Below are 22,524 nucleotides of genomic sequence, written 5' to 3'. Positions count from 1 at the left end.
CATTGCTGAAGTCCACCAGGCCTATGAGGAAAAACCTCAATGGTTTGCAAAATATTCATAAAAGATAACAAAAAGGATCCCTTACTAACTGATTTTCAAATATATAACACAAAAAGGAAATTATAGATCTCATGAAGAAAAATCACAAAAAAAATCTCAACAAATTATTTACAAACTGAGTTCACGAACACACATCAGATAGCCCATTAACTATAATGAACTATGGCTTCATTACAGGATAGAGTAATAGTTTAACATACACAAATCAACACACAAATGGATTCGACAACTGAAATCACACCTTCATCTCAAGAGATAAAGAAATGGCCTTTGACTGAGACGGCCAATGTGATAGCTAAGAAGATCCTAAAAGAAATCTTCCCAAGGTAATGGACCTGCCTTTGTTGCCCAGGTAAATCAGGGACTGGCCAAGATATTAAAGATTAGTTAGAAGTTACATTGTACATACAGACTCCAAAGCTCAGGACAGGTAAAAAAGATTTAAAAAATTCTAAAAGAGACTGGTACAGACTTGGTGCTCCTTCCCCATGCCCATTTAAAACTAGAAATACTCCCTTTTGATTCAGCCTTACTCTTTTTAAGATCCTTTATGGGGCTCCCATGTTCATCACTGTCTTAAATGATGTGTTTAAACCTACATGTTGTTGTAATAATAATCTGTATGCTAAGTTAAAAGGCTTACAGGTGGTGCAAAAAGAAGGCTGGTCACAATTGGCTACAGCGAACGAGCCGGGTACCACAAAAGACATCTCACCAGTTCCAGCCAGAGATCTGATCCACGTACACCTACATCATGCCCAGACCCTCAAGCCTCACTAGAAGGGTCCCTGCCTAGTTCTGTTTACCATCCCTTCTTATTCTGTTGATTTCTGTTCTCCACATAGAGATATAGACTTCTAAAATTCTAAGATTAGAATTACTTAGTAGAAGAAGAGGGGAATGAAAAGAAATAAAACTTGAGACATGTGATTCATGCAATTTATGTCAAATAGCCCAAAGAGTTGTTTGTGAGCTTTGAAACCTGGGGCTGAGAACATAGCAGAACAGGCCAGGTCATGCCCGGGCAGGCCCGTCGTTACATGACCTGACTGGCCTAGTGCCTCCCTATCTCCCGCCCTTCTGACAGTCTGTTGATGTTTAAATGGACCAATCATGTAAAACCGGGCCAATTCCTCCCCCAGCCCCACCCCTTTTCTATAAAAGTCCCTAGCTCCCAAGCCTCGGGGTCGAAACCACTGTCTCCTGTGTGAGATACGTTGCGAACCGGAGCTCCGCCATTTTGGCTCCACCATGTGGTCGACACCTCTGTCTCCTGTGGGAGATATGTGTCGGCCCGGAGCTCCGTCATTAAACTACCTCATGCTTTTACATCAAAAAAAAAAAAAAAAAAAAAAAAAAAAAAAGAAAGAAATGGCCTTTGACAAAGTCTACTGTCCCTTTGTGACAAAAGCCTCGAAAAGACAAGGAATGGAGGGGATGTATCTCAGTACAGGAAAAGCTTTCTATAACCAACTCACAGCCAAACTGAAAAACTCAGAGCATTTCTACCAAGATCAGGAATAAAACAAGAGAAATAATTTTAAAAGGAATACAAGTAGGAAAAAAATTTACAATATCCTATTTTCATAGGATGATTTTATACACAGAGACTATCAGGACTCTGCTTAAAACCTCTTAAAGATAATTTAAAAAACTCAACAAAGTGACAGGATACAAACTTAAACAAAAACTTCCTACAAACCAATGGCACACATGCTGAGAAAAGGAAACAACTCTGTTCATAACAGTCTAGAACATGCATAAAATAAATCTAATTAACTAAGGAAGAGAAAGACTGCAGCATTGAAAGCTTTAAACCCTAAAGAAGGAAGCCGAAGAGGACACCAGAAGACAGAAAGACTTCCCGTGCTCATAGATTGGAACAATTAGTACCGTGAAAACCATTGTTCTTCCAAAAGCAACCTACGCATTCAACGAAACTCCTCCCTCAAATGTCCCAACACTATTATTATTCACAGAAGTTGAGACAACAATCTTAATCCAACAATCTTAACAATTCATATGGAAGCACAAAGGGCCCCAGAGAGACAAAACAATCTTGAGGGAAAAGAATATTTCTCTGTCTTGTCTTATTTTTCTAGTCAAGCACTCTACTGAGTAAAAATGGAGAGAGTGGATAGCCTTGTCTCAGGGTAATCTGTCTGATTTCAAGTTATACTACAGATCAGCTATAGTAATTAAAACAGCACAGTACTAACACAAAATCAGTCATATTGATTAATGGAATAGAATGGAGGCCCCAGATGTAAGCCCACACAGCTAAAGCCACCTCATTTTTGACAAAGATGCTAAAAGTGTGCACTGGAAGAAAAGAGCCTTTTCAACAAATTATGATGGGAAAACTGGCTATCTACATGTAAAAGGATGGAACTAAACACTTATCTCTCTGCAGAAAAAATATCTCTAAATAGATCAAAGCCTTTGATGTAAAATCCAAAACTCTGAAACTAAAAGGGAGAAGTAGGAAAACCACATCAAGATACAGGCATAGCTAAGGCTTTCTGAATGAAATAAGACCAACAACCAACAAATGAGACCTCGAGAAATTATATAACTCTGCACAGGAAAAGGGATAGCTAACTGAGTGAAGAGATGGCCTAAGAATGGGACAAATCCTTGCCTGCTATATGACTAACAAAGGAAATTTATAAAAAAAAACAAACTGAAAATAAAAAGAAACAAGGAAACAACCTGATTTAAAGATGGGGGAAGGGCTATGGAGCTAAACAGAGATCTCAAAAGATGCACAAAGGCCCAATAATTATTTTTAAAAGTGCTCCATATCTTTATCCACCAAGGAAATGCAAATAGAAGACTTTTGAAATTTCATCTCACTCTGGCTAGAAATCAAGAAATCATCATCATCAAGAAATCAAACGACAGCAATGTTCTTGAGGATGTTGAGAAAGGGAGTCTTTTTATTCATTGTTTGGCAGAGTACAAACTGATGCAGTCAGTAAGCAGTTTCTTAAAAAAAATAAAAAGAAACTTTCCATATGATTCAGCTATATTACTCCTGGGCATACAGCCAAGGGACTCTACACATCCTACTGCAGAGATACATTCATGTTTATTGCTGCTCTATTCACAGTAGCAAAGATCTAGAATCAACCTAGATGCCCAGTAACTGATGAATGGATAATGAAAATATGGTCCATTTAAACAGATCCATAACCATTAATAAGACAAAAGCAGTAATCAAGTATCTCTCTGGCAAGGAAGCCCAGGCCTAGGAGGGTTCATTGCCAAATTCTACCAAATCATTAAAGAAGAGCTAACACCAAGGCTTCTCAGCCTGTTTCATAAAACAGCAGGGAAGGAAAGTCAAATACGATCTCAATTTACCCTAAGTTCTATAGGCTTAACACAATTCCAATTCCCAACAGGACCTCTGTGGACTTTTTCGTAGAAAGCAATATACCGATGTAAGATTTATACCAAAAACCAAAGGAGATATAAAGCCAAACAATATATTTTGAGGATTCAAGCTAAGCTCAAGACTTAAAGATAGAGTAACTAAGATGTACAGAACTAGAGAAAAGGAAAACATATGGATCAATATTACCAAGGTAATTTACTGGAGAAGGGACAGTTAGGTTTTGTTTGCTTGGCTGGTTGGGTGGGTGGCTGGGTTTTGTACCTGTGGGTTTTTTTTTTAAGATTTATTTATTTTATTTATATGAGTACACTGTAGCTGTCTTCAGACACCCCAGGAGAGGGCCCTGGATCCCATTACAGATGGTTGCTGGGAATTGAACTCAGGACCTCTGGAAGAGCAGTCAGTGCTCTTAACCACTGAGTCATCTCTCCAGCCCTATCTCTGGGGTCTTTCTTCCTTCCTTCCTTCCTTCCTTCCTTCCTTCCTTCCTTCCTTCCTTCCTTCCTTCCTTTCATCTTTTTTTCTAGTTAGAGATTCATATAGACCAAGGGGGGAGGGCTTCAAACTCTATGTAACCAAGGCTGGCACTGGACACATCTGCATAATCTGGGTACCTTCCATCTTGAAACCCTGCACTTAATCATTTTTACCAAATGCTTCCACTCGGGACTTGGAGGCTCTGAGGATTAGGATCCTTTGCTCCACTATCATTCATTTCTAGACTACTCAGTTTTTCTTCTAGAAGCTTGAGCTAACAAGCCCATAGAACTACAAGAACCCTTGGAGGTGATCTTGGTCCATATTTTCACTCCCCCAGACACTTCTCCAACTGCGGTCCTTACCCAAACACTACAATAGCCTCCTAAACAGTTATTCTACACGCACACTTGCCCTCCCGAATTTATTCTCTATTCCAAAGTAATCTTACTTCTTTGCTTTGTTTTCTTTTTAAAACTGTTTTGAGATTATAATTCCAACATTTCTCCCTTCCTTTTCTTCCTTCCAACCCTCCTATTTACCCCCTCTACTCTTTTCCAAATACATGGCCTCTTTCTTCATTGTTATTACATATATATATATATATATATATACATATATATTCCTAAATATAACCTGCTCAGTCTATACAATTTACTTGTGTGCTTTCACGGCTGATTATTTCACACTGGACAACTAATTGGTGTGCTCTCCTGAGATAGAATCTTGCTATGAAGCCCAGGTTGGCCTCAAACTCTTAATCCTCTTGTCCCAGAATTCTGAGTTGCTAAGGTTGTAGACATGAGCTACCAGGCCCAATAAAAATGATATGTTTTGAATATGTGAAGTTTATTGGATCTAGTTATGTTTTAGTAAACCTTTTTAAAAAGATTTATTTATTTATATATGCATTGGTGTTTTACATGCATGTATGACTGTGAAGGTGTCAGATCCTCTGGAACTAGAGTTACAGACAGTTGTGGGCTGCCATGTGGGTATTGGGAATTGAAATCAGGACCTGTGAAAGAGCAGTCAGTGCTCTTAACCACTGAGCCATCTCTCCATCTATAAAGCTTTTTTTAAAAAGCTAATAAAGTCAGAAACTAGGAGTCCAGCATAATAGCATACACTTTTAATACAGGAGAACTCAGAAGGCAGAGGCAAGTGAATCTCTATGTATTCAAGGCCAGCCTTGTCTACATAGCAAACTCCAAGCTAGCCAGGGCTTCCTAAAGAGACACTGTCTCAAACAAACAACAAACAAATTGGAATTAAAAACAAAAAAACAGAGGCTGGTGAGATGGCTCAGTGGGTAAGAGCACCTGACTGCTCTTCCGAAGGTCCGGAGTTCAAATCCCAGCAACCACATGGTGGCTCACAACCATCTGTAACAAGATCTGACTCCCTCTTCTGGAGTGTCTGAAGACAGCTACAGTGTACTTACATATAATAAATAAATAAATCTTTAAAAAACAAAACAAAAAAAAAAACAAAACAAAAAACAAAAAAACAAAAAAACAAAAAACAAAAAAACAAAAAAGCCAATCCAAAGGAAAGCCTTATTACAGTGGAAAGCATAGACAACTGAAACAAATAATGTAAATAATATAATCCATCCTAAAAATGACCAGCAAAATCCTTCCCTCCAGCAGCAGTCAGATTTAAGTCTACAAAGGTCAGTATTATTTCAAATGTAAATGCAGTAAATTCTTCAGTTTAAAAACAGGCAAAATCTGTTTAACTGAAAAATAGACAGCCAAACACAGGTGTTTCATTTGTTGAGACTGAAAGCAAAAGAAAGAAAAAGGGTCTAGGGTAGTAATTCAGGGGTAGAGCACTCAGTCAGCATGCGCAGGGCCAGAGTCTATGCAGCCCTCCTCCCCACATAAATAAAAATAAGTCTTTAAAAGATGTAGATTCAATGAGTATACTCTATTAAAAGACTAGCAAAGCAATTATGAGACAAAAAAAAAGCACAGTGATGAAAAATAATTTTAAAAACTTGTTTTAAATTTACATGTACTTAATCACATAGTCTCCAAAAGAGAAATAAACTCACCTACAGTTATGTTGGGCAGGAGGCTTAACATACCTATGGATGACAGAATAAACAGACAAAAACAAAACAAAACAAAACTGTATGTGGGCTAGTGAGATGGCTCCGTGGGTCTAACGGTTCTTGCCATGCAAGCCTGGCGGCCTGAGTTCGATCCCCAGAATCCATGGTGGAAGGAGAGGACTCTGGAAAGTTGTCTTCTGACCTCCATGTATGAACCATAGCAATGCACATGTTTAATCACACCAACATTATGTACACACACATATACACAAAAGGAATTTCTTAAAACTTGTCTGGAGATGATTACAACAAACTAGTCTTAACATTTATTGACTTTAATCCCAGCACTCGGGAGGCAGAGGCAGGCATATTTCTGAGTTCAAGGCCAGCCTGGTCTACAAAGTGAGTTCCAGGACAGCCAGGGCTATACAGAGAGACCCTGTCTCGAAAAACAAAAACAAAACAAACAAACAAAACAAAACAAAAACAAAACAAACAAACAAAACAAAAAAATTTATAGAGCACTACATTCATCTAAAACCATAATTCATAAGAAAATTTGTTTTTAACAATTTCAGTGATCACATGTAAAGTGATTATATAAGGACATAGCTCTGTAACTGAATACTTGCATAACATTTGTGGAAGTCCTGGGTTCAGTCCTCAGGACAGAAAACATAAGTGACAGGCTTTAAATTCCTTTAAAGAACTGAAGTCTTATTTATTTATTTATTTATTTATTTATTTATTTATTTATTTATTCAGTATATGAGTACTCTTTGTACATGTATGTGAGTATTCTATCTTCATGTGCATCTACATGACAGAAGAGGGCATCAGAATTCATTATAGATGCTCTGAGACACCATGTGGTTACTAGGAATTGAACACAGGGCCTCTGGAAAAGCAGCCAGTGCTCCTAACTGCTGAGCCATCTCTCCAGCTCAGACCTGATGTCAGAAGAATTTATTTTTTTTTCCAGAAACCAGATTTAGAATATTTTGCAACAGTAAAAAACAAATGCAAATACTCCATGCTAACATAGATGATATACCACAACCCAGGGGAGGAGTCAGTGAGGAGAGCACACAGAGGCCTCGGGCGAAGGCTAAGCCTTTCCGTGGGTAAAATGATTGTTTTGTCCCCTCTGTGAGGCCTTTACACAGGACATGCATGGTTAACAGGCCATCTGATGGTCCTCTTCTCCCTTTCATTCTTCTATGCAGCTCTACTTCTTGCCTCCCTCTTGTTTTCACTATATCCATCAAAGAAGATAAGTCTTATTTTTTTAAATCTTATTTCCAAATGGCCTGTGAACCAGATTGCTCTTTCAGAAATCAAAATAAAAATTAAAAAAAAATTTTTAATTAGGTATTTTCTTCATTTACATTTCAAATGCTATCCCAAAAGTCCCCCATACCCTCCCCTCCCCACTCCCCTCCCCACCCACTCCCACTTCTTGGCCTTGGTGTTCCCCTATACTAAGCCATACAAAGTTTGCAAGACCAAGGGGCCTCTCTTCCCAATGATGGCCGACTAGGACATCTTCTGCTACATATGCAGCTAGAGACATGAGCTCTGGGGTACTGGTTAGTTCATATTGTTGTTCCACCTATAGGTTTGCAGACCCCTTTAGCTCCTTGGGTACTTTCTCTAGCTCCTCCATTGGGGGCCCTGTGTTCCATTCAATAGCTGATTGTGAGCATCCACTTCTGTGTTTTCCAGGCACCGGCATAGCCTCACAAGAGACAGCTATATCAGAGTCCTTTCAGCAAAATCTTGCTAGTGTATGCAATGGTGTCAGCGTTTGGAAGCTGATTATGGGATGGATCCCTTGGTATGGCAGTCTCTAGATGGTCCATCCTTTCGTCTCAGCTCCAAACTTTTGTCTCTGTAACTCCTTCCAGGGGTTTTTTGTTCCCAATTCTAAGAAGGGACAAAGTGACCACACTTTGGTCTTCGTTCTTCTTGAGTTTCATGTGTTTTGCAACTTGTATCTTGGGTATTCTAAGTTTCTGGGCTAATATCCACTTATCAGTGAGTACATATCATGTGAGTTCTTTTGTGATTGGGTTACCTCACTCAGGATGATACCCTCCAGATCCATCCATTTGCCTAGGAATTTCATAAATTCATTCTTAAAAAACTTTTTTAAACAGAGAAATGTGTCCATGAATGAGTAAGAAACAGATCACTAGAATATTTTACATTTGGAGATTAAATACATTTATGAAAAAATTCATAAGTTAACACAAAATAATAATCACAGTGGAAATGAAAAAGTAGATTGATTTGAGGAGATCACTGTGTGTGTTTATATCTTGGTGTGATTAGTTGTAGATACTGGAAAATACAATGGCAGATGTGAAGAAAACGTTCTGTGACAGGAGGGTAAACTGAATACTGACTAAATCCCAGCTTTTGACTCAGAATCATTAGCGCTAGCATTTCAAGGTACCCACAGATCCTTTGGGCTTTTGCACTAGCCAGGGTAGCTGAATTCACATGAAACTGTAATACTTAGGAGGGGATTCGATTAAGTTATTCCCATCCCAGGCCTCTTCACTCACTCCAGCAGTCTGAAGAAATCTCCACTTAGATTTCTCACAGGTACTTCAAAGTAAATGTGTAAAACTGAACCATGATTTCATTCTCCCAAATCTATTCCTCCCGAAGTCTATTCAATCTCAAAGACGCCACCATTCACTAGCTAGACTGAGCAAAGAATCCGAGTAGACATTCCTCTTGCCACGAAAACTAGAGTGATAAACCAAGCGTTGACAGACAGCATAGAACTGTGATCCTCAGACACGGAAACAAGCCTGCAGGGACTTCAGGGTGACCGTCTGGGTGGCCTGCTTGGCCATCCCTGGGTTGCAGAGCTTTGTCCCTGTCCTTTAACAGCTGTGGAGAGGAAACCCTTTTTTCCTTAGAGCCGTGGAAACATGGCTGGTCGGATCACCTCAAGTGATGAGCAACCTGGGTCAGCACCCCTCAGGCTTGGCTACGGGCTGTGAACCTAAGGTAACTTCCTGGTTTGAGTGATGTCTGGGGGTTCCAAAGAGATGGAAACACTACTTACGGTGACTTTACAGTCGCTAACGCAAATCGTAATTCCACACCTGTGAAGACTAGCGTCTCTCAAGATGGAGGACAGGCACGAGGGAGCCCCTGACCTGAGCACGGGTGCAGGGCGTGGCCACTCGTCGTGGGGGCGTGGCCACACTCACACAGGGCTGCAGTCTGGGAAAACCCTGTGAAACCAGGCCCCCAATTTTAGGACCAAGTACTGTAGTTGGTTTGTTGTTGCTGCTGTTGATTGATGCCTGGGATTAGAACTCATTTTCTCAGAGCAACATGTTTTAATTGTGCCTTCCAAGGTAAACAAACGCTCTCTGACTCGTTATGGTTAATATAAAAATAGGCGTAGTTATTATTGCTTTCATAATTCATGGTAGCTATTTTTGTAGTGAAATTATTCAGATCGCCATTTAATCTCTTCTCACTCCCTTAAAGGAAAACAAACCTGTTTCAAACATGATAATGAGCCAGGTTTACCTTTGGATTTATTTTCTTTTTAAAAGGGTTGGGTTTTTTGTTTGTTTTGTTTTGTTTTGTTTTTGGTGTTTGCTGCGTGTCTACACGAATGGAAATGGGCAGGACAAAGGAAAGCTTCTGGTCTCTTCCTCTGTTGTTTTTGCTTTATTTCCAATACAAGGTCTCACTGAATCAGAAACTGGACAGCACATTGGCTGTCTTCAGTAGCATATGCTGTTGTATGTACTTCGAACTCTGTAAACTATGGATTAAATTCAATCTTTTCATGTTTGTCCCATCTCCTGTGGCTCTAAATGACAGGGCCTGAAACCAGCATCTCATTCTTGGCACCTCCCTTTCCTTTGCAGTCTGGCAGAGTGACCAAATTCTGTTTTGCTTGTTGGAATATTTCTTGTCCACTTCTTTCCATGTCTTCTACTCGTTTTCTTGTATTTCAAGGCCCAATAAAAGCCCCTAAATTTCTCAGTGTGCAGCAACTGCTTAAGAGAGAGCCAATTTTACCACTCACACTCTCCCAAAGCCCCCCCAACAGCAAGTCATGCTGATCTTCTAACAACACTGACTGTTCTTAAAATGCATCCCTGAAGTTTAGTCTTCTTAAGTTGTGTTCCTTCCCTTTCTCCATTCTCACATTCCCTCTGTCTCCATTCCCACTTAGCTGGATTCCCCAGCAACACCAGACTTTTTAAATTGATCCCTTTTTCTCATTTATTTTTCTTCATAACCATAAACTTAACTCTGCAATCTAGCTAGGCTTGGAGGGGAAGCCTGAAGACCTTCAGTAAGAGCAGAGGAGGTTACAGGGTATTGCAAGCAGACGGAGTTGGGGCAGCCTTCTGAGCTACAGAAATCGGGGGGGGGGAGAGATAAGATGCCCACAAGTCAGAAAAATTAGAGTTGTCCCCAGTAAGCACTGATGATCATCTTGCTGGTCTTGATCCATGGCTTCCATAATGTTCATGCCTGCTACCACCTTCCCAAAGTCCACATGTTTGCCACCCAGTCACTCAGCCTTTGCACTTAAGATGAAAAAACTGGGCACCATTTGTGTTTGGCCCAGTGTTTGCCATGACAAGATGCCGGGACCCGTATGCTTCAGGATTGAGTTCTCATCCTCAAGTTTCTCCCCATAAATGGACCTGCCACCAGTGCCATTGTGGTGTGTAAAGTTGCCAACTTGGTTCATGAATCTTGGAATAATTCTGTGAAAAGAAGAATCTTTATAACCAAATCCTTCCTCTACAGTGCTCAGAGCATGAAAGTTTTCTGCTGTCTTTGAAACTTGGTCTGCAAACAGCTTAAAGCAGGTGCAGCCCAAGGGCTCACTGTGAAGGACACAGTAGGATTAACCATGATTGCAGCAATCAGCAATGGACAGTGGCATCTACAAAGCCTTGATCTGATCTCTTATGCTGTCATGTGTCTTCTCTCATGCTGTCCCTACTGCCAAACTCTTTTCCTGCTCTCAACTTTTATCCAGTAACTCTTTATATCTATATCAATATAGATGATGTAGATTAGACATAGACATAGACACAGATATAGATATAGACATCTTGCATGTATAGAAGTATACCAGAAGAGGATGTCAGATCACCTGAGACTGGAGTTACTGATGGTTGTGGGCTGCCACGTGGGTGCTAGGAATTGAACCTGAGTACTCTAAAGGGCAGTCAGTGCTCTTAACCAGTGAGTCATCTCTTCAGCCTCTTTGGTAAGTCTTGATATGAGGCTCAGCTTAGGAAAATCTTGTTCATTGCTATGCCTTTGTCAGCAGACTCTAAATAACGTCTATCTCCTTCCAAATAAATCTTTTGTTACTGCATTAGCCACACTGGTGTTAATTACTTATTTTGTTTGCTGAAGTTTTGTAATGTAACTCCTACTGGCTAGACCACTATAGTGGTTTCAATGAGAATGGCCTTCATAGGCTCATACGTTTGAGTATTGGTTCCAGTAGGTAGAACTGTTTGGGAAGGATTAAGAGGCATGGCCTTGTTGGAGTCACTTGTATCACTGTGGGTAGGCTTTGAGGTTTCAAAAGCCCATCTATTTCCAGTAGCTATCTATGGCTTAAAATGTAAGCTCTCAGCTACTACTCTAGTGCCATGACTGCACCCCTCCCCCAATGTATGCCATGATGGTCGTGAACTCATCCCCTGAAACCGTTCTCTAAATTGCTTTGACCAAGGTGTTCTCATGGCCAGAGAAAAATAACTAAGACAAATGCATCTGCTCATCTTTTTATTACCAGTGCCAATTGAAGCTCTAGGCAAGAGTCAGTTAATGGTTGTTTATAGAAGTACTTGGAGGCTACAGACCCACCAACCCTTCAAATGCATACAGTGGCCACATCTTTTCTGACTACACTGAATTCCCTTGAGTATGCCTTCCAGTTGCATGGTGTCAAGTGCATGGAGTGATGATTGTGTAGATGAAGAAACGAAGCTCAAGCTTTGAAGTATTTACCCTTTCTTTGCAATTAGATTCTGAAACCCTAAGCTGCTGGCACCCTCTGAGATTTGGTAGCAGTCAAAGGGTTAGTCTTTTGTGATAGGCAGACTTTTTCAAATTTTCATTCTGATTGCTTGTTGAGAGCCCCCCACCCCCCGCCCCCACCACCACCACTGTCATGTATCAGGAGACACTGAAGTAAGCTGTAGTTCTTGGTGTCTTGGATGTGAGCCAAATCTGTGGTCAAGCAAGACAAACAAAATTAAAGCATTCAAAACAGGCTAAAAAGAATATGCAAGAACTGATCATGTCAGTAAGTTGTGTCTTTCATTCAAAGAATGCATGTATTTAACAAGTTTCTGTGTGAGGCTGTTAGAAATCAGTAGTGAAAGCTAACTTGGGATTGAGGTTTCTTAAAACCACAGGCTCACACTGATAATTAGGAGATAATTTATTTTATAGTTTCTTTTTACTCCATCAGTATGCCAAGACTTTAGACCTACAACAGCTTCTGTTGCATTTGGTCTCCTTAGAGTTATTTCTTTCAACTGAAAGTTGTGCTTATCTTAACAAGTTGGAGTATTGATCTGCCTAGCCTCAGCACTCTCAGTGCTTAGGCTAGACCTATATACAACCACATCGTTCTTAGAAATGTCTTGAGGGGGACGAACCAACCTGGGAGAATGAGCTGCTGTGGAATACGTTTGTACGTTGTGAAAGCATACAGTTTTGTCGGTATAGTATTCCTCTAGTTCAACTGTGCTTTGCCATAGATAATCAGTTCTTGGACCCTATCTGATCCTAGACAGAAAGTAAGAGTGACAAACTCCAATAAGATTGTATTAAAGTAAAGCCAGGCGTGGTGGTGCATGCCTTTAATCCCAGCACTCGGGAGGCAGAGGCAGGCAGATTTCTGAGTTCGAGGCCAGCCTGGTCTACAAAGTGAGTTCCAGGACAGCCAGGGCTACACAGAGAAACCCTGTTGTGAAAAGCCAAAAAGAAAACAAAACAAAAAAAAAAAAGATTGTGTTAAAGAAACTGTTTTGTTTTGTTTTGTTTTTTGAGGGAGTTGTTTGCACGCATGGAAGTCAGAGGATAACTTTTGGAAGTGGGCTGTCTCTTTCCAACATGTGAATGTCAGGGACAGACTCAAGCACATCCACTCACTGAGCCATCTCACCGGTTTTGGAGACACTGTGTCTGTTTGTTTTAATTCTTTCAAAATTAAAAACTGAAAGCCTGTCATTAGTTTCTTTAAAATTCTAGCTTCTTTAGAAACTTAGGTCAACAATTTTTATAAGAAAACTTGAGGTAAAAACCTTTTCTGGGCCGGGCGTGGTGGCACACGCCTTTAATCCCAGCACTTGGGAGGCAGAGGCAGGCAGACCTCTGAGTTCGAGGCCAGCCTGGTCTACAGAGTGAGTTCCAGGACAGCCAGGGCTATACAGAGAAACCCTGTCTCGAAAAACAAAAAACCAAAACTTTTCTGATGATCAGTGTTACATCATTTTTTCATCTTTTGTTCTTTATTTGTGTACTTATTTTGACAATATTTGAAACTAGTTTTAACTCAAGGGGCCTTGCACATGCTAAGTATGAGCCTGAACACTATTTTTTTTTTTTGACAAATTCTGCTAAACACACACACACACACACACACACACACACACACACACACACACACACACACACACGAGTGTTTGGTGTTTTTTGTTAACTATCAGGCCTATTTCAAACACTTGGGAGACATAATCACAAACATGCAGGCATCAACACACATTTAAGCATCTGCAGTGATAGAGGTTCCCCTTAGCTTAGAGATTTCTCAGCCAAATAAATGTTGGTAATTTAAAAACTGTAGCCAGCCCCTAAGTTCTCTGCAGTTTGATGTTGAGTACAGTAGTTCTCCAAACCAATTATAATACAGATAAACTTTATTATCCTAAGAGCAGTTTCACTAACTCAGTGCTTGGCCTTAAGAATGAGTGAAGGTCAAAGGTTGGCATCTATCTAAATCAACAGAAGGAGAGCACTGACATGAAGAAAGGGATATACTTTTGAGTACATATGCCACCTATCTTGTGCCAGCTTCTGATTTCTTTTTCTTGGCAGCATGCTGAGGCTTGGTGCCAGACCCTCAACAACTATCCAGCAGCAATGCATCAAGCCCAAAACTTGGATGAAGCTTTCGTTAAGTGCTTTATTTGCTAAATATGCATAGTGTTTCTGTCTGACAAGTGACCCTTCTTTTTTTTTTTTCTTTTTTTTTTCTTTTGGTTTTTTGAGACAGGGTTTCTCTGTGTAGCCCTGACTGACCTGGAACTCATTTGTAGACCAGGCTGGCCTCAAACTCAGAAATCCCCCTGCCTCCCGAGTGCTGGGATTAAAGGCGTGCACCACCATGCCCAGCTCCGTGATCCTTCTTAAAAGAAAAAAAAACCTCTTGTATTACTCTTGGATTTCTTTTATTGTGTGTGTGTGTGTGTGTGTGTGTGTGTGTGCATCGAACTCACATAGGCAGGCTTCATAAATGCCTTTATCTCCTGAGCATCTTAGTGACATCCAAATCTTTTATTTTTATGTGTATGTCTGTGTGAGTGTATGCCATGTCTGCGGGTGCCTATAGACACCAAGAGGGAATCAGATCCTGGTACTGGGGACCAAAGTTAGCTCTTCTGCAAGAGCCCAGAATTGCTGAGCCATCTCTCCAGCCCTGCCCCATTTCCCTTTGCTTTTAACACAACCCTAGTTAAAAAAAAAAAAAAAAATTGAACTCCAAGTCTAGAAGAGATATGAAATACTGCTAGGTATTTTATCACTTAGCAACTTACCAAGAAGAGAAGCTCAGTTTTGTTTTTCTGCCTTTTTAACCGTCTGGACAAGCACCTTTGACCATATACAATTTGTTATTTTGGTCTAGTTTTTGAAACAAAATAACACAGTGCAGCCCATGTTATTTTTCTGCATCTATCTCCCAAAGATGGAGATTACAGACCTTTTCACTGCCATGACCAGCAGATACAAGTTTTTACCAATGTTTAAGTGATTGTTGATTTTATGATTAGAAAGTAGTTTTGATTGAAATGTTAAAGTATAACTTAGACTCCTAGATATAGATTATTATGTAAGGCTCCTATTTTAGTGCCAGTGAGAGTCAGAGTTAGCATAAAGTTTCCTGACAAACCAGGTCACTTCAAGCATTACAAAATAGGTCTGCATTTGCCATGTTCCAGGGATTGTACCAAATGCCTCACATGAACTATTTTATTCCCTCAGGAACTTAGAGGTAGATACTATTATTATTATACCTACTTTGCAGATCTGGAAGCTGACGTTCAGATATTTAAGTAGTTTATCCAAGGACATACTTATTGTGGGTGAGCGGAAATGAAACAATTGATTTCAGCTACCATTATGCTACTTGTTTCTTCTAGATCAGCAGTTCTCAACCTGTTGGTAGAGACTCCTTTGGGGGTCAAAGGACCCTTTCAACCTAAGACCATCAGAAAATACAGATATTTACATTACTATTCATAACAGTAGCAAAATTAGTTATAAAGTAGCAACAAAAATAATTGTATGGTTGGGGTCACCACAACAGAAGGAACTAACTTTCAAGAGTCCTAGCATTAGGAAGGTTGAGAACGCTGCTCTAGATGGTTACCCTCCAATGTCAGAAATTAATTCTAACACCAGTGAGCCTGGGAAAGAACTCCAAGGCCCTCATGAATGGCAGCCCAGGACACTTAGACTGCACACTGAGGAGATACCCCTGAGCAGAGCAATCTCAGATGCCAAGACTTTAGACCTACAACAGCTGCTGTTGCATTTGGTATCCTTAGAGTTCTCTCTTTCAACTTAATGTTGAATCTGTGCTTATCTTAACAAGTTGGAGTATTGATCTGCCCTATATACAACCACATCGTTCTTAGAAGCAATCTTGAGGGGGACGAACCAACTTGGGAGGAGGAGCTGCTGTGGAATGTATTTGTATATTGTGAGAGCATAGCTGCATATTTCGCCTAGTGTAGCAGTGGTTACCACTGGGAGTTGGGGCCGGCGTAAGGGAAATGCAAGATGAAGACTGTTCTAGACTATTACATGTATTCCGTTTCTTATATGGGCACTAAATACATGTGTATTTATAATTGATCTTTAAATGACACACACTTTTTTGTTTTGTTTTTGCTAAGTTCTTTTAATGTATATCTAAACTAAAAATGTTTTTTAGAAAGTGTGGTTTCAATACGAATGGCTCCCAGGACTCACAAATACCTGTCCATAGGGAGTGGTAGTATTAGGATGTGGGACTTTGTTGGAAGAAGTATTACCAGGAGTGGCCTCTGAAGTCTAAGAAGCTCAAGTCAGGCCAGTGTGACAGTCTCCTGTTGCTTGTGGATCAAGATGTAGAACTCTCAGCTCCTTCTCTAGCACCATGTCTGCCTGCAGGCTACCATGTTTCCTGCCATGACAATAATAGACTAAACCTCTGAAATGTAAGCCAACCTCAATTAAATGCTTTCCATTGTAAGATGTGCCATGGTCATGGTGTCTCTTCACATCAATAAATCTCTAATTAAGACAAAAACAAAAGACTACAGACGGACATCTATAATGGTAAGGGGCATCCAACTGCAACTTACTTTCAAACAGTTTATGAAGAATCATGAGTAGTACTTCATGAGAAAGGGAAAAACAAAAAAGAGAGGGGGAAAAAAGACACACTTCCTGTAGAATATTTTCATCTCCTTTTATTGAAGGAAATAGAAACTTGTGCTGCTGAGGCAGTAGGACCTCTGAGCATGACAAGGTAGGCAATGGGGCTGGCATGACAAGCCACAATGCTGGCCAAGCATCCTACCACAGCAGGAGAACCAAAACCATGAGGAGGGCAGGAGGTAGCAAACACCCGCAATACGCGTCCATTTGCAGAGAGTAAGCATGTCCACTTGCAGAGAGCTTGGTCATGCACTTAAAAACAGGGTCCCCTTATTACTAGTAGCACATCATCTCGGATTTAGAGACCTTCTCTTTCGACTGAAATAGTTAAGCTACCAGAAGATCTGAGTCCCAGGTAGAAACAGAGGCTGAGATCTTGAAATATCACACAAGTATAGCCGGACAGGTGCTGAAGCCAGCCATGTGCTAAAAGTAGCTGCACTTTCCCTCTGACTTCTCACACTTCTCTTACTCAGCATGTGCTCTAGGAAATCTCTCAATGCTATAAATAAGGACAGAATGCAAGCAGCAGCCTAGGGGATGCAGGGAATCAAAAGCTGCTACATAGCTAAGACCATTTCACTAGAAATAGCACAGGGAACACTACTGGGTCATGGTTCTCCAAAACAGCTGCTAGAAGCACACACAAAGAAAAACATGGTCGTTCTCCCATGTCAGGATCAGCTGCACCAAGGGCATGGTTCGGGAAACAGAGCCTCTTCCTGTCCCTGGCAGATTATCAGGCCCCGTGGCATTTCAAAGCTGTTATGGTTTTCAAATACAATGAGGTGTTCAGGCAATTTAGTCACAGAAATAAAAAAGTAAAGCAATTTCAACTGATCTCAAATCGATAATGCTATCAAACCAAAAGTTTATATAGTTAAGAACTGATTGTGAGGGGTAAGGAATGGGATGGCTGAGATTCTGTTTCGTAGAAACAGGTTTATTCGGGTAAACCCTTGCTCATCAGTTCCCTCCATGCCCACAAACTGGAAGGGAATTCCTATTTAGAAATGGCCTCTGCTGGATTACTCGTCCAGTTGCAATTCTCTTCAGTGCTAGACAGTTTCCAAGGATCAAAGTCTTGGGAGCACTAGATCAGGAAATGGGAGAAGCAAGGAAAGGAGAAGAGGACATGAGGGGTCGGAGTTCCTGAAACAAGTGTTTATTTCATAGAAGGCTTGGCACATGAGGCTGGGATGAGCGTGGTTTCAGTGATTGTTCTTGGTTGCCTCTTTTGCTGCAGCAATCAGTGGAGTCAGGCTAGAGAGGGGCTTGGCAATCTTCAGGAACTGATGCTAGAAGAAGAAAAAACCAAATGAGTTGAGTGTTTGCCATTCTTACATAGCAGCTATTACCAGACAGTAAGGGCCTCAGTGACAGATCATCCTTGAATTGACTTGTTTATTTATCCTTTTGTGTGTGTGTGGGGGGGGTGCATCCATGCCATGATGTGCATGTGTGTGTAGGTCCATTTGCAAGAAGGAATTCTTTTCACGACTACAGGTACAGGAAAATTGTCCTCAAGTTGTCAGACTTGGCAGCAGGTGCTCATACCCAGTAAGTTATCTCATTGACCAAGTATACAAGTTTTATTTGTAAGTCATTAACTGTAAGAAAAAAAAAAGCTCAAAAAATTAATAGTTCCATAGTCATATGCCATTATATAGAATATTAGCACAGTAACTAACACACTGAAAGCACAATGGATCCACAGACATTTTGAGTGAAAGAAGTAAGACAAGAAGTTCATTTTACATGGTTTTGTTTGTTCCTGGGTAAAATTCACCTCTGGCAACAACAGAGTAACTATTCTTTCTGGAGAAGACACCTATCTTTCGTCTTAAACTCCAGCCCTCGACCTGTTAGCTGGAACTATAAGCATGCACCATATGTGGCTAAGAATCTTTTGTTCACTCTTTGACTCCAGCAAGGCGAAGTATTCCAGTAAGGACTTTAAGGTCCTTTACAATGTTACATTGTAATGTACTTTGAGCCATACTTCCAATTTAAAAAATTATTTAAGAGAAAAATATCATATGAAAATGTTATAGGAAATAATTTTTTATGTAACTCAGAGTCTCTTACTTAAACTGGTGGATTGTTTTGGGGGTTTGATTTTTGTTTTTTACATTTATCTTGAAGATATAGATTCTTTCTTCCATTTGATAATAAAGATCAGAGCTAAATTTCCTTGTCTGAGCAAATGTGAGGTTTGTAATTACTTAACACATCTCATTCTTTTATCATTCTTATAATTCCTATAGTTAGCATTATTATGTATGTGTACAGACACTCACATGGAGATATATACAGAGACACTCTTTGCTGAAAGTTGATTCAAGTTTCATTGGGACAGAGTGAGGATACACAGAGGAACTGAGAACTATGGATGATCATGGATAAAGCTTAAATATATGAATTCCAATATCTCTTCCTATATCTTTCTATCCATATGTTCTCACAGGAGAAGCAGATATGAAACTTCATGATTAAAGTTTCTGAAAAGTCTAGGATTTGAACGTTTACCAGATAACACTGACAAGTTAAGGAGATTGGGAAAAATCTTCATTAACCCCACATCCAATAGAGGGCTAATATCCAAAATATATAAAGAACTCAAGAAGCTATCTCCAAAAAACCAAACAACCCAATCAAAAAATGGGGTATAGAGCTAAACAGAGAATTCACAACAGAGGAATCTCGAATGGCCGAGAAACACTTAAAGAAATGTTCAAAATCCTTAGTGATTAGGGAAATGCAAATCAAAACAACCCTGAGATTCCACCTTACACCAATCAGAATGGCTAAGATAAAAAACTCAGATAACAGCACATGTTGGCGAGGATGTTGAGAAAGAGGAACACTCCTCCATTGCTGGTGGGATAACTGGTACAACTACTCTGGAAATCAATCAGGAGGTTCCTCAGAAAATTGGAAATAGATCTACTTGAAGACCCAGTTATACCACTCTTGGTCATATACCCAAAAGATGTCCCACCATGCCACAGGAGCACATGTTCATAGTGGCCTTATTTGTGATAGCCAGAAGCTGGAAACAACCCAGATGATCCACAATGGAAGAAGAGACACAGAAAATGTGGTTCATTTTCACAATGGAATACTACTCAGCAATTAAGTATTAAGAAGGACATCATGAGTTTTGCAGGCAAATGGACAGAATGAGAAAATATCATCCTGAGTGAAGTAACTCAGACCCAAAAGGACATGCATGGTATGTACTCACTAATAAGTGGATATTTGCCAAAAAAGTACAGAATACCAGGATACAATCCACCGAACTCAAGGAGGTTAACAAGGGGAAGGGCCCAAGTGAGGATGCCTCAATCCTACTTGGGAGAAGAAGAAAGCAATCACAGGGGGTGGGGGTGGGGCGACACAGAGGGAGGGGAGGAACCTGGGTGGAAAAAGGGACAAGGAGGGAAAAGGGGAAACATGATCGGGTATTGGGGGTGGGGGGAGACAGGACTAAAGCCCTGAGGGCCAGCAGAAAGAATGTAAACAGGCAATCCCAGGAGGTAGGAGGTGGGGGGTACCCTCTAGAATGCACCAGAGACCTGGGAGGTGAGAGAGACTCTTAGGACTCAAAGGATGGAACTTCAGATGAAATGCCCTACAGTGGGAAGAGGGAACTAGTAGAATCTACTCCCAGTAGAAAGACAGGACATCAAGTGGAGGGATGGTGTTGCTATCCCACAGTCAAAAATTCTGACCCAGAATTGTTCCTGTCTGAAAGAACAGCAGGGACAAAAATGGAGAAGAGCCTGAGGGAAAGGAGGTCCAGCGACAGGCCCAATTTGGGATCCAGCTCAAGAGGAGGCTCCAAGGCCTGATTACAGTATTACTGATGCTATGGTGTGCTTACAAACAGAAGCCTATCATGACTGCCCTCCAAGAGGCACACCAAGCAGCTGAGTCAGATTCGGATATTTATGCCCAATCAATGGACAGAAGCTGAGAACCCTTGTGGTTGAATTAGGAAATAACTGAAAGAAGCTGAGAAGGGCGACCCCCAATAGGAAGACCAGCAGTATCTATTAACCTGGACCCACAGAGAGCTCTCACACACTGAGCCACCAACCAGGAAGCATACAGCAGGTGATATGAGGCCCCAGACACATATACAGCAGAGGACTGCAGGGTCTAGACTCAGTCAGAGAAGATGCACCTAACCCTCAAGAGATTTGAGGCCCCAGTGAGTGGGGAGGTCTGGTGGGGTGGGGACGGGGACATCCTCTTGGAGACCAGGGACTTGGGGGAGGGGGATATAGGGTGAGGAACAGAGGGCAGACTTGGCAAAGCCCAAGAGTGACAGGGAGCTAGAAATACAAAGTGAAATGGTAGGAAAGAAGCCTAAAATCAGCAAACGCAGACAAAAATGAGATGAAAAGGTTTGGGTAGGCACCTCCCTGCAGAAGGACAGTTACCTGCAGCAGCTCTTTAGCTGAGCCTCTCTTCTCCACATCCATCTCAAGACAGCGGTTCAGGAAGTCCCGGAAAATAGCTGACAACTTCTCTGGGTTCTGAAGCTCTGGCGTCCCATTGGTAGCAATGAGGTACAAGGCCTAGCAATACAAATGAAGAGTCACGTGGTGCTCTCCCTGAGGTTCTTTCTGTTACTATCGAGACACGTTCTCTAAAATACAGCCAGCTTCTGTGTGCTCTGACACACAGCTCTGATCAGCGGGGATGTCCTGAAGAGAACATACTAACCTAATCAGGCTTGACATTCACAGTCATATGACTGTATATATGCACCTAACATATAACTTCTTTGCTATATAATGCTTTATATAGCCACAAAAATGTCTTTAGCGTGCATTTGGAAAGCACTTTGTAAACGTATGAGGTGTTACAAACCTAAGGGTTTATTCTTCACTTAGCACGGCAAGGTAAACGTCCCTTTGTTTAGTTGTTGGCAGAAATGTGCTGCTGAGGCTTCCACCCAAGAGGAAAAAGCCATGCTTGGCGAGACAGCAACGGTTTCGCTGCTGCTTCCCTGCTCTAATATGAAGCAGCTCTTGGGAGAAGAAAAACAGTAATAGTAAACCTTCATAAACACTAAGCTCTTTAATTACAAAGCTCGCTCTCGCTCTCTCTCCCCATCTCTCACTCTTGTTTGTTTGCTTTGTTTTTCAGGACAGGGTTTCTCTGTATAGCCCTCGCTGGCCTTGAACATAGGAGATTTGCCTGCCTCTGACTTCTAGTGCTGGGATTAAAGGTGTGCACTACCACACCCAGCTACACTCATTTTAAGTGACCACAGTAACTCAGAGGTGGGGCAAAATGGTTATTCCCATTTCACATGTAAGGCTCTCCAGCCGTTGCATTCACTGTTCTGAGTGCACGTGCTGACTCTAATTCAGTTTTATTTCCACCACACCACACTGATTACCTTCATATCTGAGGCAGAGGAGGTTGTGTTACATGTGGAGTGAGAGAGCAAAGCTGGGACAATAAAGTCGAAACTAGAGAAGAAAGTTTCCTTTTGAGACAATGAAGCACTTTCCAGCAACTGGAACTATCCAAGGGTGATCTGAGCATGTAGTTAAGCGTAGATATTCTTACAGGGGAATTCCTGCACTAGATAGGAAGATGAACTAAGTGAGAAAGTAAAAACAAAGTAACTTCCTATTCCTATTTGTCCACAATCGAAGTCACCGCCTTCCTTGCATCTTTATTGTATACTCTATTTCTTCTCCCATTACCACCAATTCCCTTCCACTAGCTAACACACAGCCTTTAGCTGACCCTTTTCAACTCTACAAGAGACTGC

At 40.9% G+C, this 22,524-nt stretch overlaps 2 protein-coding genes across 10 annotated transcripts in view; both read right to left on the bottom strand.

The window, feature by feature from the left end:
• The window catches only part of Gdpd4 (glycerophosphodiester phosphodiesterase domain containing 4), a 129,720-nt gene extending 120,543 nt beyond the window's left edge, over nt 1–9,177 (bottom strand). The window contains exon 1 of one of the 2 annotated variants that reach the window (XM_006507611.1): nt 9,079–9,177. The gene's annotated coding sequence lies outside the window, so the exon portion shown is untranslated. The remainder of the gene's footprint in view (nt 1–9,078) is intronic. The other variant, NM_177696.3, reaches the window with a different exon arrangement.
• Nucleotides 9,178–16,739: 7,562 nt separating this feature from the next.
• Pak1 (p21 (RAC1) activated kinase 1) overlaps nt 16,740–22,524 on the bottom strand; it is a 123,841-nt gene continuing 118,056 nt past the window's right edge. For all 8 annotated transcript variants that reach the window (NM_001357365.1, NM_001357364.1, XM_006507437.3 and 5 more), the window contains 2 exons: nt 21,176–21,313; nt 16,740–18,025 (listed from right to left, as the gene is read on the bottom strand). In NM_001357365.1, the coding sequence (NP_001344294.1) occupies nt 17,939–18,025; nt 21,176–21,313 (225 nt within the window). In that variant the 3' untranslated portion in view covers nt 16,740–17,938. The remainder of the gene's footprint in view (nt 18,026–21,175; nt 21,314–22,524) is intronic.

This window comes from Mus musculus, chromosome 7 (assembly GCF_000001635.26).
Source record: "Mus musculus strain C57BL/6J chromosome 7, GRCm38.p6 C57BL/6J".
In the NCBI taxonomy this organism is placed as follows: domain Eukaryota; kingdom Metazoa; phylum Chordata; class Mammalia; order Rodentia; family Muridae; genus Mus; species Mus musculus.
This window is presented reverse-complemented; position numbering and strand designations above follow the sequence as displayed.